The sequence below is a fragment of the Vanellus vanellus genome (genome assembly GCF_965231255.1).
Source record: "Vanellus vanellus genome assembly, chromosome: 19".
Taxonomy (NCBI): domain Eukaryota; kingdom Metazoa; phylum Chordata; class Aves; order Charadriiformes; family Charadriidae; genus Vanellus; species Vanellus vanellus.
Window position 1 is genome coordinate 1923970 of NC_138924.1, and position 19446 is coordinate 1943415.

General features: G+C 46.1%; 1 protein-coding gene across 2 annotated transcripts in view; it reads right to left on the minus strand.

Moving 5' to 3' along the window:
- Nucleotides 1–19446, minus strand: part of AUTS2 (activator of transcription and developmental regulator AUTS2) — a gene marked incomplete at its 5' end in the record, with an annotated part of 806697 nt that overhangs the window by 66016 nt on the left and 721235 nt on the right. For both annotated transcript variants that reach the window (XM_082493211.1, XM_082493210.1), the window contains one exon: nucleotides 7781–7829. In XM_082493211.1, the coding sequence (XP_082349337.1) occupies nucleotides 7781–7829 (49 nt within the window). The remainder of the gene's footprint in view (nucleotides 1–7780; nucleotides 7830–19446) is intronic.

Consider the following 19446-nt stretch of genomic DNA (forward strand, 5'->3'; position numbering starts at 1 on the left):
CTCCATCACAAGGCCCTGCCTTTTCTTTTGGACAAACCAGGCTGAACTATGAAAAAGTTAAAAATTCACCCGTTTAAAGTATCATCCTTCACAAGATCTTGGTCGCCATCAGAAAGAACGCAGTAGTTCTCACTCGGAAGCTTGATGTCAGCCTTTCTGCCTACTCAGACAAATATTATTGCACTTTAGTCACACACTGAAGGGTTTCTTCACATGTTCAGACTCTGCGGTTTCTTGTAATAAAAAAAAAAAAAAGCTGAGACTTTGGAAAGCAATGGCGGGATCTGCCTGTGGTTCTCCACTCCTATCCCTGCACCTTGGAAAAGAATGACTAATTCAAAATAACTTTATGGACTGTTGTGGGCAGTCTGCATGATAAAATAATATCTTACTTTGTGGCCTCATTTTACATGGAAAAACATATAAAATATGTCAGCACAGTGAGGAAGACAAAAGACATTCTTGTTTGGGGGACAGTTGAGAACTGGAAGAAAAAAACCCTCTCTGTATTGGTTTTTAAGCAGCTATGAAGACTTTATAAGAAAAAAAAAAAAACAAACATTAAAAAGCACAGTTCATATAGATGTCCCTGTGAAACTCCTACTGGCATCCAGAGGGTTAAGACTGATCACTATAGGATGTGAGATACTTTGGAGTGCGTTTTTTTTAAAATTAACTGGATGTAAGACAGCCTGAGCAAGGGGTGTTAAATTGTGTCAAGTGAGAAGATATTAGATCCTATAGAAAAAGGGACTACGGAGGTGAACCGGTGGGTTAGTGGCACAGCTGGGTACTTGGGAAGCCCGAGCACCCCTGCGTATGTGGTACGCTGCACACCGAGCACTTTCTGCACAGGTCTACAGCCTTCAAAAGATCTTAAAAGAGAGGCTGGCAACACAGCTTAGATGGCAGTTAGAAATCAATCATTTCTTTCTGAAGGTAAAGTTAATTTATGGCCCATTCCTACTTTGGGGGGTTTTGGTGGTTTTGGGGTTTTTTTTTTTAAGCCACACAAGCACAAAGCGTATATATAGTTCCATGGTGGTGCTGGAGCTTAGCAGCAGTTACTCCCCAGGACGGCTGCAGACCCGCAGTACTCTTCAGACAGCGGCATGTGATGGCAACACCGTGCAGGTCATTCCCACCCTTGAGCTGGGACAGCTCAAGCTGTGGTGATGCACCCTTTGAGAAGCCCGTTTGTCCTCTGACAACCTAAGCAAGGTGTTGTGGAGCTCAAGTCAACCCAGTTCCAACATTAAATACATGGGTAAATCAGATGAAGGAACCAATTCGTGTTGTTGGGTGTTATCTAAAGCCACATACCCATGGCGCAAGCGTGCTGGTGTCAGTCCTTGGTTTAACTCATAGGTTAAACCTACTCGCAGGGTAGCTTTGCTAAGGTGACAGTTCTGCTGGTGTAAACTTGATGTAAATGGTCTTTGCCTCTCCGCTGAAAATGACATTGCTGTGCTTTTCCAATTGAAATGAAAGGTATTTGATAAGATAACAAGTGCCTGGCAAAGCACATTTAAGTCGTGTAAGGGAAAAAAGAGGAGGGGAAAAATCTTGTATAAACAGCACAACAATACAGCTTTATCTAATCTCGGCAACTTATTGCTGCTTGTCTGTGTGTGTGTTTTACTGACAAAATAAAATAAATTGAATCAGCTCACACACGATAACATGCTCTTTCCTACCTCATACTAATTGCTTGGCTAATTGATGTTTGTTGAACTTTCTCCATTTCATTGAGTGATTAGGTACAAAGCTAACAGTTGACATCTGTAGGCGCTTAACTGGCGTCTGTAATTACTGTTAATGTTAAATAATTGTTAGTTAATTGGAGTGGTAACTGACTGAATGGAATCCAGATTGTGAAGCAAAAAGAGACCTAGTTAAATAAACATACATTTTCAGAGAAAACAACATTTTATTACAAGGGAGAGACTAACAGCAGGGCAGATATGGGAGGTCTGCAGGATGCTCCATTTAGGAAATCTCACGCCAGACGCCAGCATGGACTCCACTAACTGCAGGTATGTCAAGTCAGGATCTTTGTCATCAAAACACTCCTATCCCAAGAATTTTTCCACCTTATTTTGAACCGATTATCACGATTTGTTATTTTACAGCTCAATGCTGATAAGTCTTTCTTGAGAAAATCAAATATAGTTTAATCTATAAAACAAATACTCTCTCCAGAATAGATACAATTACGTGTTAGTAAATATCGCTTTTTTTTTTCCTCACTGAGACTGGAATAGTTTGACTTTGCTAAAATCAACAGCCTTAAATGAACTCTTAGGGGAATACGATCACCAACTGACACCTGCAGGGTATACCTGCTACCAATCCAAACTGGCAAGGATGGCCAGAACAACACTTTCAACTGTCTCCCTCCACTATTTTGGTCAAGAAAAAACAGCACCTACCTAACAGCGCCTGTACCATGCTGGCTGGTTTACAGTTTTGTTTTGAATTACTAACTTGAAAATTATCAGTGAAACCTTGGAAGTCTCCTGTTTTAGAATTTGAGAATTTGGAAGGTTTTGGAATAGGCTACCTGTGACTTTCACCTGTCCCTCTGGACACACTGGGTACATCACATTATCCAGCGACCTTCCCCTGCAGCTATGGTACCTGCCAGCACTAGTGACCCTGCCTGACTGCCATGTCCCAGCCAAAAAACACCAGCATGTGAAGAAGGAACAGGCATTGAAAGCACATGGATGGAGAGGGGTGGGTTTTGCTCAGGAGATGCAGCCATAAGGCAATGTTATGGAACAAATTCCTTTCTCAGATAAAGACTTCATGGCACAGAAATAACTGCCTTGCTCTTTTTTGTAACAGAACAAAGGACCATCTCAAGACACATAGCGACTTTTTTGTCTGCCTGACTTGGAAGTTAGAGTGAAGTAATGCACTGCTTCTTCTAATCTAACTCACAAGTACAAGAAACCTGGGTCCTCAAAACCGGAGGCTTTTTCCAGTGCTCAGTCCCTCACTAATGAGAAACTGAACTTTCACAAGGAAAATATTGAAAAGCCATTTGAAACCCAGAAAACACAGGCAAACCAAAGGATCCTAAGCCACCAGGGAAGTCTCCACCAGAAAGGGAAGGAGACACCATCATCAGGACGGAGAGCCATTCTAACCACCACAAAAAAAAAAAAAAAAAAAAAAAAAAAAAAGAAGAAATCTGCAGAACTGCTTGTATGATTCAACAGTCCCTGAGGTTTGCCAGCTGACGGGTGGGATTCCTGCAGCACTGGGACTGGAAGCTGGCAAGAAGCATTTCAGTGAGAAGAGGTAGCATGGAGGGCCAACATATGCAGGCAGCAGCCCCCCCTCCCCAAATACACCAAATGAGTGAGGACGTTACAGAGACTCCTACAGACCCTTGGAAAGGAGGGAGGCAGCAGCAGTCAGTTCTCTGACTGCCGACCATGTCGATGTTGCACAGATACTACCTACGTAGCAGTGGATGCACTTATATTCAACATGAGATGCTGTGGGGATGGTTTCCTTGGAGAGAGCGAGAGAATTTCTCCACAGCCAAGGATCTCCAGTGAATGGGATCAGCAGAGAACTATTGGTCAACTTTAGCTCTCTACTTGGTTACAGAAACAGATGTTGTACAGGATCCTCAAGAAATGATTCACCACAGACAGATGAGGAGAGAAACAACAGTACGCCTGTTTTTCTAGGGAAGGATATTGCTGCAGAACCACCTAAAAAGCCACAGCTCGATCTGACCGGTATTTCAGCCACCAGTAAGGACTAGTAACCCAGACATCTTGATCTACCTCCAGCTGAGAGTATAAATATTTCCCTGACAGCTGGTGGTGCCAGGAAGCAGAAGGATTCATACAGTTTACATGAACATCCTGTAAACAATTTGAACATAAAACGCTGTAACAGCCCAATTGTGTTTCTGATCAAAGGCAAACTTCAATATACAGCACAAATGAAAACTTCATCACTTTGGGAATCATTTCTCCCTCCAGGAAAAGCTGTTTTCCAAGGGTACGTAGGAGGGAGTTAACATAAACGAAATACACAGTAGTAGTAGGAGCTGCCTGCTCTACAGCTTCAGATGTGTCTATTTAAATTATTAAGAGATAATGGAATTTAATTATGCTGGAAAGCCATGTTGCAAAAATTCATGAACAAAACCTGTACTTTGGCCAGGATTAATGGTGCTAGGGTTGACGCTCTCAGAGGGGAAGGAAAAGCTACGTTCTTTCAAAGACACAGACTATAAGCAGCAATCCCAAACTGGAAGACCCAGCCTGAAGGGAGGGAGGGGACAGACCGGGAGCTGCAGGTGGGCGATGTGCTCCTCTTCCATCCCTTTTCCATCTCATTTACTCAGATGTTAACAGCTCCTTTTTCAAGCATTACTACGGGCCCAGACCCTTGGGTGCTTACCTCCCAACACCTGGATTTCCATGGGAATCAGTTCCCTTGATAATTTTAAGCGTGACAAGGTAAAGCATTCCTGCCAAGTGATGGAGCACAGGACTTTGATTCATGACCAGGGACAACTCATTTCAGCGGCAGCTACAGCAATTCCCGCCCTGGGGACCAAGCCAGGTCCCTCCCAAATTCCCAGCCCTCCTGCAGACAGGGCCATGTTACAAGGGCTGGGGACTTCTGGGAAAGGTGGCAGCACAGAGCTGATGTGGGAACCCCACAGCCCTCTCCAAAGCGGCATCACTTGGCTATGACACATATCCCAGCCCTGAGGGGCCCCAACATCCATGTGTCAGCCCCAAAACTCACAGGACCCTTCCAGATTAAGGGATGCATCTTCCCATTCAGCTCTAAGGGCAGCTAACTCCTAAATGGAAGTTGAGAGACTTCTCCTCAAGGGATTTCACCCCTCTCTCCAAGGGAGGTTTGGGGGAGGATTTCACGTTACTCTAGATTTTTTAAATTATTCCTATTTCTGAGGAAGGGACTGTTCTACATTACAAATCCATACCAACCCATCACACCTTGAGCTTGAGCTCATCTTCAGCCTTGAAGTCCAAAACTAAATGACAGAAAGGGGACAAAAGGTATGTACAAGCCCTAAAATGCTCGAGGATTTCTACCTGCTTTGTAAATACATTACTTATGCAATTTCTGCTACCTCAGCTATAAATACTTCTGCAAAATAAAAGTGGCAAGGAAAAAAAAAGTACATGAGAGACATGGGTAGCTGGGGGACATCCGAGAGAAAGGGCGGGGGACACAGAGGGATGTACACTTCTCAGCCTGCCCAGCCCCATCCATCAGCCAGAAGCTTTGAAGGTTTCATCACGACTTACCCAATGCAAATCTGACCTTTCTTACAGAGTGACTTTTATTGCTTTTGGCAAAAGCAACCATGGACAACGAGGGGGGGGGGGGGGGGGGGGGGGGAAGAACTGGCTTGGAAGCAAAGAGACTGAATTGCAGAGAGAGAACTTGAACTTGGAATATATCAAACTGACAGCGGCGGGCAGTCCTCAGCCATCCCCAGGGCAGACACTTAGAGAAGGCAACAGCCTCCCAACCACCGCCAGCCCCAGCCACAGCCCCTGCACCTGGCTGCAAGCAATTATTGACATTATCTCCAAACAGGGGATCTTTTTTTGAGGCTCTTTTCCCGATATTTAGTAGTTTGAATGCTAATCCCTTTAACAAAACTGTCCCCTATGCTTTTTCCGCCCTCTTTCCCCTTAATCTCTTTCTCCCAGTGGGGAAAAAGAAAAAAAAAAAAAAAATACCAGTCAGCCTAGTTTGGCCGCACCTGGATTTGCATTGATTCTTCCCTTGTCATTCATGTTACCAACAGGAATTAGCATATGGCTTTAAGGGGAAACTCAGGGGGAGAAAAGAAAGACGCCATTTTGATGGAAATAAGGGGCAAAGGAATAATCTACCATCAACTAAAAAGCTTATTTGTGTACGGTTTCCCAAGCAAAGCTTCGAAAAGCCCATGTTGATTTTAGGCTACACAAAGAAACCCTAATCCTTTCAAGGGAACTAAATCACCAAAGAAAAGTACCTCAGAAGAAAAGGCTCCCTGTCAAGCATGGGTATTCACAACCAAATGGATGCCACGAATCAAGCTTGGTAAGTAAACAAAAATAAGAATGTGGGAAATGTGTTTGATTCAAAAAAAAAAAAAAAAAAGATAATAATAAGAAAACGAAAGGAAGAGGGGCCTACTCCCCATCAGTCACCTCAGGGGCGGAGGAGGCCCAGCCCTGGTTACAGGCCTCCGCCAGGAATGTGGATTCCCCCCGGCTTCTCCCTGGCCCTGCCCCAACAACGGGCTGCTCAACTGCCACAGCTTTTTTACAGTGAATTAGCAAAATAAAGACACAGTCACATGTAGTTTGGGGGCCTTGGGTCACTCCAAACACACAACTCTTCCTTTCTGCCCGTCCCAGCCCCCTACCCTCAGCCTGTGGAGGGGCGGCCTGGAGCTGCCATTAGACAGAAAGGACAGACAGACTGGCCAAGCGAGATAACCCCGTTACACCACAGAAATAATCCATCCAGACTGTACTTCCAAAGGACACTAATACACGAAAAACAGGAACATGGATCTGTAACGCAATTAAATATAGGTATAACTCAATATGCGGCAAAAGACTTCAGAAGCCATAGCATATCTGCACGGGAATCCCAAACACAACGGGGTCACGTACTGCCCCCAGTTAAAGCACTGCAGCTTCGTGGAATTAGAAAAGACACAGAAAAACAGCAGAAGGACCCGTTGGAACAACAAACCCAAATCCCGTGAGAAGCACACAGGACAAATACTGAGCAAATCCACACCTGGTCAACAAGAAAGACCTAAATTCCAAATTAATCATATCCGTCTTCTCTAATACAGACTGACTCAAATGTTCCAAAAAAAAAGCAGCAAGTTAGAATGCCGTGGGTTTCCAGCTAGAAGCACACCCTTTTACTGCACTGCCGTTAAAAAGGTAGGGTGGAAAACAGACGCATTTTAAAGGCTTTGAATTACACTCATTGGCACAACTCATGCCTGGAGCTGCTCCCTCGACCCTCCTTGCAAACACACAAACCAAACCAAAAATAAGAATTAAAACCACAAAAATCCCCAAAGCCTACAGTCCTCCTAATAATGCTGCTTCGGGACAAGCTCTGCACAGAAGCTCACTGGCACTGATTTAGGGCAAGTTTTCCCTTAATATACTGTTATATCATTAGCCGCTCTCTCTTTGGATTGCTGTTTGGAAGAAATTAATGGGATACTGAATATTTAAATGTGGCCCTCTATATCATTTATTAACTCTACAGAAAGCACACAGCACAGTAAGCCATGGTTTATGACTATTATCCTGTGAATACTAAATGTTGGCTGGTTATTACTGTCAGCAGTGCAAATTGGCTATTCATAATTCCACGTCTATCATGTAGCTGATGAGTAACAATCAAGTTAAAACATTTTGAAAACTCTTACAGTTATTTAAATGAGCTTAAATTAAAGCCATTTGTAAAATAAACTATTCCCTAATATTGTTATTTAAATTAATTCTGACCTGGCAGGCAATGCATTATTTAAAGCCTTTATTTTATATTGCTTAAGCAAAGCAATTACCAAGCATACAGAACACGTCTGAAACCAAGAGAAACATAAAAAGCACTAACAAGCTGATTGCGACATTTCTGCAAGACAAGTTACATTTCATCTCCCATTGAAATTGCCATGAAAAGAAATGTGCGGGGGAAAAAAAAAAATCCACAATGTTTGTGATGCGAATTGCAGTCTTACCTTTATTTGTAACAGCGTTGAACAGTTTTTCAGAGCTGGCATCAGATGCCTGAAAGACCAATAAAAAAAAATATGTTACGTTTTCCACAAGTGATAGATTTCAAAAGGCACGGCGGTATATTTATACACACACATATGTATGTATATTTTAGAGAAACAAATCAGGTGACAAAAGCAGGAGAGCTAACGGAAGCTGCAGCCTCCGAAGAAAACGTCCATAAGGTGGTGCTGTTTGGCTGTGCTTCACCGCCCTGCAGTGCAGCTATTTATTTGGAAAGATTCTATTTAATAAAGAAAGAAATGATTTTTTTATTCAACATATTAGCTGCACAGAAACTACATTTTTGTACTGTAATTATCCAATACATTCTGACATTGATTTTGCAATGGAGAAGAGTCATGATTTTGAATCAGACAGTCCCAGTTTCAGGAATTTGCACAACTGCGGATTTCCTAATTAATTTTTAAAGTATTTTTGGAGGCCCCTACTGTGCCAACCATTTGATTTTTACCATCTTTAAAGCAGTGTTGATAGCTTAGGTGAGTAATTTTTAAGTTGCTGTTGCATACTCTTTGAAAAAGAAAGAGCATGTTAGCATTTAGTCTTAGTATGTATTTCCACATAAGATTTGCCTTCGTCAGAACAACTGATTCTTGACACCGCGGTCTGTATGACCTAATAATCCATTTTATTTTTCATCAAGCCACCTTTATCCGTGGGAAGCTTTTTCCCCCTAATATTGTGTTAGTACCTTATCTACTACTGCTGTTTGTCTGCAAGTATGCCGGTTCATCCACCGGTATTAAAAAGCCTTACTTAAGTTTCACACAAAAACGTTGAGCTCCCCCTTCCAGAAACTATAATGGCAAGAAACCAGACTGGGGAAGACAACACTGCAAATGTTAATTTTACAAACATCCTGAGCCCAAAAGCAGAGAGCATTAAGTTTATGCGTCTGTGTACAGCTGTGTTTGTGCGCGCGCACACACACACTACACACACACATGCATCTAAAGCTTAAAACTTCTACCACCTACACAGGCACAAAATGCAGAGAGCTGTGCAGTTTTGCACTGTATCTTGGATCCAACCCCACCGAAAGAGACTCTGCTTTTTCAAAATACACTGGAAGAAACGTGCTCGGTAACAAAATACTGCAAACGGGGAAAATGCAACACTTGAGATCAAGATTTTAGTCTTCTCCTAGAAACTGTTTTCGCACTGGATTCGGGAAAAATAATTAAAAACACTGTCTATTTGGAAAGCAGGCTGCGGGTTTTTTGTTAAAGGGAAGGCATTTCTGAATTCAAAACCAGATAAAAAACATCAGACAAGCAACATACATTAGATACCTCGCTGCACTAAAAACTGAGGTGTGAAATTACTGATAAAAAGTAGATACAGTTCAGACTGCATAGCGTAGTGTAGTAATACACTGAAATAATTTGTTTGCCCTCAAGTTAACAACATACAAGATTTCCATGATTAATTATTAAGAATAGCTTTATTCTTTTTCAGACTTCTAGACAGATTTTACTAGATTACTGTTAGCTTATTTAAAAGCTGAGCTGGTGTATTTCTTCTCGATTAAATACCTTGTAAACACTGGATTTATTACCCAATGATGGATTTATTATTCAGTGACGACTTTCTCTAAATTAATGAAAATATGTGAATAACGCACAAATTGAAGAGATCAAGAAGGCCATGTGCTTTAAAGAGCAGTTCAATATTAGTCCAACAAATTGAGATGCTCAATGCTTTCCTAACCTTGCCAATCAGCCTGCTCCCTGATTAAAAATAAAAAGTGAATTTCCTCTGTTATTGCCTTTTTAAATGCACCTTTTCTCAGAAGTCAAAACTCTCCAAACCATTCCTTCTCTTTAGAAAGAAAATCCAATATTAAAAACAAACTTCTTACAGTTTCAGCTATTACTTTATTTTACTGTTTCAAAATGAAACAGCATAGGGAAGCTGTAAGTTTCCTATTTGCTTGATTTTCCCAACCACTAGAAAGAGGAAAACGTGTTTTTTAACGAGTTTGCTTTAATGCCAAGCACAAACCAACACATCGGTTTTAAGCTATGTTTTTTCAGGTGAAAATCTTTTTCTGTGCTATTGCATAAACCAGGCAGAAACACTGCTATGAAATCTGGAAGTGGCACCTCTCGGACATAACGTGATGCACAATCCATCCCGCCCGAGAATCACTGCTGAGAACAACCGGGGGGGGGGGTGATTATCAGTACAACACTCATCTAAAAAAAAGGAGTAATTTTACAAAGACAAAGCTTGTCTGAAAGTGAATCTCATTTCTCATTACCGAGCACACACTACTGAGTGGAACAGCACCCTGAAAGCCCCCACTGCCCGGGTTACCACAAAAATAACACATTTCACCGGCCTCAGCCGTGAGGTGGAACTTTAAGACTGCAAATTTCATAACTTGAAAATTTGGTTTTAAATATAAAACCCTAATTAGGGTAGTGTACAGCCGATACAGCAGCGACCACAATCTCTGCCAGCAGACGAGATACCGTATGAGCTTCGACGCAACTATGATTTTTTCACAGTTCGGCAGTCAGTCACACCGAGCAACCCCACTGAAGGAACAAAAAGCCAAATTAATTCAAACCCCCCGACGACCGGGCACCGAGGCAGAAGGACAGAACACAATGCCGTTGCAGCGCTGACCTAAGCTCCCTCTGCACCGACAACAATCCGCGCCGACGACAAAGTGCTTCTACCCCCGCGCCGGGCACCGCGCTCGCACCGCGCCCGGCGGGGCCGCCCCGCTTCGCCCGCACACGGCACACCGCCTCCGCGCTGCCCTCGCCCCGCACCGCCCCCGGGTCCCGCTGCGGCACCTCCCGCAACGCCGCTGTGTCTGCGGGCGACGTTCCGCGCTGGGAAGCGGCGGGGACCCGCGCACCCTCCCCGTGCGGGGCGCGCTGTGCCCGAGCAGCCCCCCCCCCCCCCCCCCGCCCCGCACCCACACTGCGAAACACAGAGCGGGGCTGAAGGCAAGCAGGTCCCTTCCTCGCACTTCGGCCGGTTTCCCGTACGAATCCCCGCGTTACCGAGCGCAGCTTAATCCTTTCCAACACGAAATGAAACAAGTCAGCAATCCCCGAGCTAAAAAAAAATAAAAAAAATAATAATAAAAAAATCAAAACACCCTAACGAGTGTTTTTCCCCCACCGAGGAATGCGCTGTCCCTCCCGTGGATGAATGACTAAAATATTTCCTGTCCAGACAGCGCGGTTGGGCTCACTCCTGGCACGGCCCCCGCCGCCGCACTTGCCCCGGCCCCGGCGCCGCGCACCTGCCCGCGCCCCGCGGAGCCTCCGCGGCACCCGCCGCCCCTCCCCGGCCCGGCGGCACCCGGGCCCGGCGGCCGCGGCGCTCACCCTCCCTCGGTCGCCAGTGGGGGGGGGGTCCCGAGCCGAACCAAACCGAGCCGCCCCCCCCGCCCCGCTGCCCGGCCCCGCGGGGCGAAGCGGCGTTACCTGCTCGGCGGGGGTTGAGCGCGGCCGCCGGCGCGGGGCTCATGGCGGTGCGGGAGGTGCGTGGGTGTGCGGCGGCGACAAACTCCGATCCAGCGCGGCTCTCAACGTCCCGCAGCCGAAGCCCAACTAATCCTTTCGGGGACAACTCCGAGGGCCGGGCGCGCAGGCGGCCCGGCGGACATCCTTCCCGGGCGGCCGAGGTCCCCTCCCCCGCCCCTCTCTCCCCGCAAAGACGGTTCCCGGCAGGAGAGCGGCGGAGAGCGGGGCTGTGCGGGCGGGCGGGCGGGCGCGGGGAGCGCGGCGGCCGCCCGAGGCTAATGAAGCGGCAGCAGGACAAAGAAAACCATGTGCGGCGGCTCCGCGGCGGCGGCGGCAGCAACAACTCCTGGTCCCGGGGCGGCGCGGCCCCTCCTGCCCACGCACCTCCCTCCGCGTCCAGCGCCGGCGGCGCGTCCCTTCCTCCGGGCGGCTTTTTGGGTGGGTTGTTTGTTTTGTTTTTTTTTTTTCTTCTGCTTTTTGATATTTTTTTTTTGGGGGGGGGAGAGTGATAATTATGTATATATATATATATATATTTTTTTTTTAGAAAGTCATGCCCGTCCTCTCCCGAGGCGAAGCGCCGGGGCACCGTCCCTCCCGCCGTCCAGGGCTCGCCGCGCCCGCGCTCAGGTGAATTCCATCGGGGAGAGGCAGCGGCCCGGCCCCGGCTCCTCCGGCCCCGCCGAAACAACCTCGCAAGCCTGTAATCCCCGGGGGACGGGTGGGGAGGAGGGGAGGGGGGCGTAGGTGGCCGCTCCGCTCCGCGCTGCTCCGCCCGGCCGGGCTGCGGGCTGCCGGGCGCTCCGCTCCGCACTGCGCGGCGCTGCCGGAGCCGCTCCCCGCCCGCCGCCGCCGGCTCCGCCCTCGCCCCGCCCCGCCGGTGTCCCCGCCACGGGGTGCGGGGGGGGGGGACGGGGGAGCATCCGCGGGAGGCGTATTCCCCGCGCCGCGGCTCGGCCCGCCTTGCGGAGACACCCCACCACCCCCGGGAGGGGCGCGGAGCCTCCGCCCGCGGGGTCGGGATGGGACGGGGGGAGGGGGGGACGACGACACAACGACACCCGTTGGCGGAGCCGGACAGTGCCCTCCCCGGCCCGGAGATCGCCGCACACCAGAGTCAGTCGCTAAACCTCCGCGGGAGGAAACACAATCAAAATGATCATATTGAATTCAGCAATTTTTTTTTTAACGGAAATTTATTTTTTTTTAATTTTTTTTTTTTAGTGGGGAAAAAAAATTGTCCCCAACTTCAGCGGGCACAGAGACCCCTGGCTGCCTGCAAAGCTCTACCTCCCGCCACACAGGGCTCTGCGATGGCTCCTACGCCTGCAGGGACTTGCTCGACTCTACTGCCAGCACCAAATGTTACCGTCAACAGGCAATAGGTTTCTTACTCACTGTAGGTTTTTCTTAAGCACCGCGCACCATTAGTAATAGCCACCGCAGAAAACACAGGCGCAGATACACCATTATATAAATGATTATTCACTGAAGCACGGCAGTAGGAGCCAAATGATGTCTCCTACAAACCAAGCTGCTGCGAAGGAGAGGCAGTTATGCTCGTTGGCGCGGCATCCCCGTACGATGAGATGTTTCCTGGGAAATGGGTAGGTGCTGAGATAGGTCTTACAGGCTCGCGAGGCCTTGCCCAGGGAGCGTGTTCAAGATTTCAAATCTTGACATTGGTTTCAAATCAATACTGGGCTAAGGAGCACTAGTGGAATTAAAACTCCAGTGGGCTCCGCTTGGATTTGAGCTAAATCCTCAAAACCAGGTTGACAAACCCTACTCATCTCAAACCCTGCAGCGGAGTTCAGCTGGAAGGAGGTGACGCCCTAAGGAAGACAGAACTTCTTACACCATCCAGAAATCAAACCCAGAGCAACGGCTGTGGGAGCACGGTTGGCCTCACCGGCAGAAGCGTCACGCACCCGAAATCCAAGGGGAGCTTGGAAAGACACACTCATGTCCTGGCCCAGCTCCGAGCTCGCCTTGGGGACGGGGCTGAGGTGGGCACGTGGCTCCGAGCTGTCCCCAAGCGAGCGGCGGCACAGTGACCCAGGTACAGCCATGCACCGAAAATGACAGCGGCCCCAAAGGCCCCGCCAACACTGCAGCGTGAAAGGGGAAGGAGGGAAAGCAGGGTCTGAATGGTCCACGCAAGTAGAAGTGCAACACTTACGGAAAAACTCCTAAAAAACCATTCCTACCAATTGCTGATCTAGAACTACAGGATTTTATGCAAATATTTCTCATTCGTTGCTCAGTCCATCACTGTATGACCCATTTAAGAACAGTTCTCCTCCTCAGCATTACGTTGCGGCTTTTCCAAAGTTCTTATTTGAGGTACAGTTGCACTGACTGCAATGGTTTCCACTGGGACAACTACGTGGGAAGACGCACAACAGAAGCAACAATGATAAGCAGAAAATGAACTCATCCACAACAGCCCCAAATTTGGACCACAGCTGCAAACACCACAGTGGTTTCACTATGTGTCTGATCAGGAGAGGGAAGACTTTGGTAAAACTGTGACAAATCATCAGAAAATTAAAAAATTGTGGGCAACTTCAGATCCTGGTTCTAGCGATGGAAATAAGAGTTCTTCCAAGCTGTCCATCTCGGCAGGGTTATCCCTAGACAATATACCTAAACATGGACTTTTGCTGTTCAAATTTCACAGGTTTTTGCATCTCCTAATAAATACGTATTGCAAAGAGTCATCTTGTGCCGTCAGAAGGGTGGTTTCCACCTCCTCCTCTAGAACCCCAGCAGAGATGCCTTCACGTCTGGTTTCTGGAAAAAACAGTGGAGAGCAGCCAAAAGCCATCGCGGTCGATCGGCTGTTTCACGAGCTCAGCGAAGGAAATGCGCAGCGCCTGAGTGCAGTTTCCAGTCTCCACCAAAATAAATTAACAAAGGCATTAAACCAACAGAGCATTCTGTGCACAACAACCGGAAGAGTCGGGGACCACACGGACGGCGAGACGGTACGTGGACGAGGAATTAAACGCGCAGCATTAAGGTGTGGCAGCTCATGTATTCTATGAGCACTTTGGTCAAGACTTTCTACATCTCGACATGGTAAGAACGGGACTAATTAAAGCCTAGACTCCTCACAAGACTTTAATTTGATAAATTTAGCCTGGATTAAACTACAGGCTTGTCTGTACTGGATTTTTCAAATGTTAACCACATGCCACACCTGAAATCTCAGCACGCACAAAATCAGAAATGCACGTACCTACTCATCTCCCCAGGGCTGTGAAGGTTTATTGGCAGGGCTGTGGGCCTCATTATGTTCATTATTCGTGCCTTAGAGATAAGTAGAGGACCTCTGTTCTCCTGCTAGAACATCATACATGCACGAAACGCGTTTTATAATTCCGAATGAAAAGTTTGGAGTTTAGGAATTCACCCAAAGCCAAATTAAATCAAAGGGAAAAAAAAAACAAAACAAAACACCCCACCGCCACCTCCTAATGATTTCCATGGCCTTTGGATCAAGCTTCCCCCTCTCCTGACAGCAACACTTTCTCGTGTTTTAGGATATGCCTGGATAGGTTTTTGAAACCTTCTGTCTCTTATCTATGTGGGACCTTGCCAGGATTTTTTTCATCTGTCTGTGGTCTCTGTCAGCGTCGACATTTGTTGCTGCCACAACAACAGCCAAATGAAGTGCATTGAACTTGGATCAAAAGTGATTTCAAGATCTTTCACTCTCTGAAAGAGGTTTTCAGATCCAGCCATTTTATAAAAATGACCTAAACCTGCCTAGACAGCAGGCAGAGCAGCAGACATTTGTTTCCAAGTCGTAGAGTAATTCCAAAGAAGAATTACCCATCTCTGGCACTAGGAGCAAATGAATATTGAAATTACAGCAGATTATATTGGATTAAATTATTTATGGCAAACCTCGCCTCACCTGGAAGGTTCTGCAGCTTTTTCCTGGCAACGTGAAAACTGGATATTCCAATTCTTTGGTATTCTGTGAAAGACTGGAAACATTTATGTTTCCATTAAGTTGCTAATCTTTCCAGAAGACACGATTGTGTCTGAGTTCAGAGCGTGATTATGATGCCTTATAAAGTCCTTCATCATGCTTTGAAAACATACATAATTTTGTCCATTACTGGATAGGAGATGCAGGTTCTTTTCCCCAAGAAAAGAATTTATGGAGCTATCAGCGGAGTTTTATGACTTTGAACAGCGAGCCACGGCACAATGTCCCGACCAGAAAGTACTTAAACTCTAACGCGTTAAAGAGGTTCAAGAAAAGGACCTGTTCTTGAAGGCAATCTAAACGACGACAAAATCACCGCTGGTTTATGCCATAAAAAGACAGCAACAGATGTCGGTACAAGTAAATTGTGGCGAGGCCAGGCTTTGCCAGGAGGACGGACTCAGCGCTGCCGTGTGCGCAGCATCGGCCTCGAGGGTGAGCGCCGGCTGCTTTCCCCACCGCCCGCCGCGCCGAGACACAGCGCCCGTGTGCTTTCCGCTACGGTAAAGCAGGGGAAAAGGGGATACAAAAAGTAAACGCACCTTTTAGAAGGAAACAGACTCACTGGATGATATAACCTCACTGGGTAAGTTCTCAATGTAGGTAAAGCTTTTCGTTTGACGAAGCAGAAAACTTTTGCCAGAGTGTATTAATGACAGTGCAACTTTTTTATTATTTTTATTTTTCTGCAGCATTTGCAAAACTAAAACACTTTGTAATCCCTTCTTTTATGCAGAACAGATTGCAGTTTTAAGCAGAGGCCCATAAACTGCAGGTTCAAAGAAACCTGAAACTGAATTAGCATAAAAGCTGGAATTCTCATTTAGAGGAACAGCAAGGCAACTGCTCTGCAGGCAGTTTTATGATTTCGGTTTCAAATGGAAACAAAGATAAAAAGTGGGGCTCAGGGAACAATAGGGCTGCTCTCTCTTCCCTATCCTTATGGGCCTGGACCTATAAAACATACATAAAAAGTGGTCTCCACTGCTTCCGAGGACAGGATTCAGCCCGGTTTCACACGCCAAGAGGAGGCTGGATAATCTTCTGAACCCATGCGCTTGTACCAAAGAGAAATCTTCACTGTCCTACAAGTGTGAAGCCATTTCTCCCCTGAGCTTCTCCAAACAGTGTGAAATCTTTGAGGTGAACACCATAACCATCTTTCCTCCCCTCTGCCAACGATGGAGAGCGAGAACCCCCAACCCGACTCCTGGCTCTAACTTCTCAATCAGAAAACACACGCATTTTATTTCTCCTTCTGTATACCTTCCTTTGGTCTGAATTCTGAGTTACTAAATGTACGATGGACCATGGGTTAGCTGGACTGGGCTCCGAGAGACCTTGCTGGGCTCTTGAGCTGGTACCTACCCTGCACAGTCCAACCAGGAACATCCGTAAGATGCTGTCACCGAGTAAGAAGATAAAATATAAATTCTTCCCCATCCACTAGCACTCCTGTGAGTACACTTCATAAATGCACCGCTTCTAAGCTGTGGCCATTATCTTCCCCTAATTTCTGCCTGCTAGCGGGTTCTGCAACTGAAGAAGTATTTCAAATTAATATGTCTGTCAATATCTGGGTACTGAATCAACTAATAAGAGAGAAATATTTTTCATTCTCTTCTTCGCAGTCAGAAGAAGAGACTTTCTTATCACTGAATAAAGCATCCATTATTGCGGGCTGTAATCCCATTCCGTCTTTCAGGTCATTTTTAGGCCAGAAAACGCTGAATCAGCACCATAAACCAATCAAGTAATTTCTTTCATTTTCTAACATTCAAGCAAAATAATGAAAATCACATCTCATTTGATGAGGAGAATATACGACAGAAATCTGTTCTTCCACGGATAATTTTAAAAGAGGTACGCCAAGTAAAGAAATACTATGGCAAGAACATGTAGCTAATGTAGGGTCTCTTCTGCTGAACAGATAAATTCTGGTTTTGACTGTCATCTCATATTTAGATAGTACATTATGAACAATAAATCTGTACGTTTAGCCAGCTTCTAAACAGTGCAAAGACATTAACTTGGCAAAAGAATGACCATTACTTTGATGAATGAAACATTCCCCTAAAATATTCATGTACAATATGATAATATCCAATTGATGACCAAAAAAAAAACCCCACCCAACTGCAGATTTACATAACTGAGATGTATATGAGAGAAACCGAGTAACATGCATAAGAGGAGTTATTATGGCGCTGTTAGGAGAACCAACAAATGAAAAAAAAGCTTGATAAATATTTTCCATAACAAAACACAATTGGTTTCAGTGGGATACAGCTCTGTTTCTCATTAGTTATCCTTCACTTGTCAGACAAGTTCCATATTTCACCGAAACCCGCTGAGTATTCTTTATAGTTTGCCGGGGAAAGCGGCTATACATTTAGCACATTCCCTTTATGCTGTGTGTTTTCACAGGTCTTTCTTTAAAACACACTGTACATGCTTTTGCTTCTTTCCCTTAGGATGGGGGGGTTCGACATCCAAGAGGAGTTTAAAAGCAGGTAACAAGTCATCACTTTTGAAGCTGCCGAGCCACTGAAGAGGTGCAATAGCCCCAGCAGCCATTATCAGTGCCTGCCAGGGTGCCACAGTATCAAGTTATACGATAAAGCACTCAGCTGACACCAGAAAAATAATCATTCTCTCTCTCCTGCACCACCCCCTTTTTCACAAGGAGGCTTTTTACACTCATTAAATGCAACCTTATCTCCGAAAGACTGCAATCCTCAGCAAATGACAAGTGTGCCTAATCTCATTTTCTGACAAGCGATTCTGACAGCACCTTCCTTTTGATTTCTAAGACACGTAGCTAGACATATATTAATCTGTCAGTCATCGCCCCTAGGAAGGATGGAAAAAAAGGGAGAGACAGAGATGAACATTTGTGAACGTGAAGGGAACGAGGCAAGAAAGGACTAAGGGTCCTTTTCTGGCTATTTTAAGCCACGCAACCGCGTTTCCGCACTCCTCCCGCCCCAACGTGGCACCTGAGCCGCTTCTGCGCAGCACAGCCGCAGACCCGCGTGTCTGCGAAGGGGCACTGACACACATTTTATTTAAGGCACGAGTGCGGCTCTGCAGCTACAGACTGGCAGTCAGCGGTGGGTATATTTTCGGGTTCTCCCTGGTGCGGAAGGCAGCTGGACTCCCATTTCACTCCTCTGCACTTCAATTTTCAGCGCCGGATATAAAAGCATTGCATAAAATCCAAGTGTTATTGTCACCACGGTGCGTATTTTAGTTACAGACATGGGACTTCCCAGTACCGGCGCTATAAAACATTGAGCCTTAATTCCAAATTTACAGATTATGAAGTGTTCTGCAATAACACTTTTTTTTGTTTGTTTTTCTTTTTGCAGCAAGAAATGCTTTATCGTTTCAGTCGCCGTAAGCCTCACTTGGCTTCGGTGTCCAGCCTGGCGGGCACACGTTAGCAGGTACGGGCAAAGACAGGTTTGATAAAAGCGTCAAATTGTTGTCAGGTCTTAACAATTTTGTACTAACGCTCAAAGTGCTCTAAACCAAAAGTGTTTAGCATGACGTTGTGGCCTGGTAAGGTGCAAACTGGAGAGGCTTATCAAGACCGAGTCAAGTTGAAAGTATGAAAAAGTAGGATTTCCAAGAACTCCCAGCTATAATACGAGAAGACGTAATTAAAACCACAGAGGGTTACGGGGCGCTGACAGTAAGTGGTAAAGCGGTACGACTCACGTGGCGTTTGCCACTCAGCAAGCGTGCAAAATACGGGCACTTTCTGCACGAGGTCCAGTACGCACTGGTGAGCACGGGGAAGTGGGGTGGGAGGAGGGAGGCTGGGAGGTGGCTCCAAAGCGAATATAAAATATAAAAGTGAAAGTGAAGTAAGTGAGATTCTACAAACAGGACCCAAAGGAGGAAAGACAATTAAACGAGGTGGGAGGCAGCGTTCTTTATCTTACACAGACCTGTTAGTTATGTTCCTCATAAACACGCCTTCTCCCTCTTAGCATGTGAGTCATATTAATAGTCCTACCCACCAAATGCTAAATTAGAGTAAATTATACAGATTTACTGGCTACCGTTTGCTCGCTGACCGGTTTGCACTTGCAGAGAGCCTCCCCCA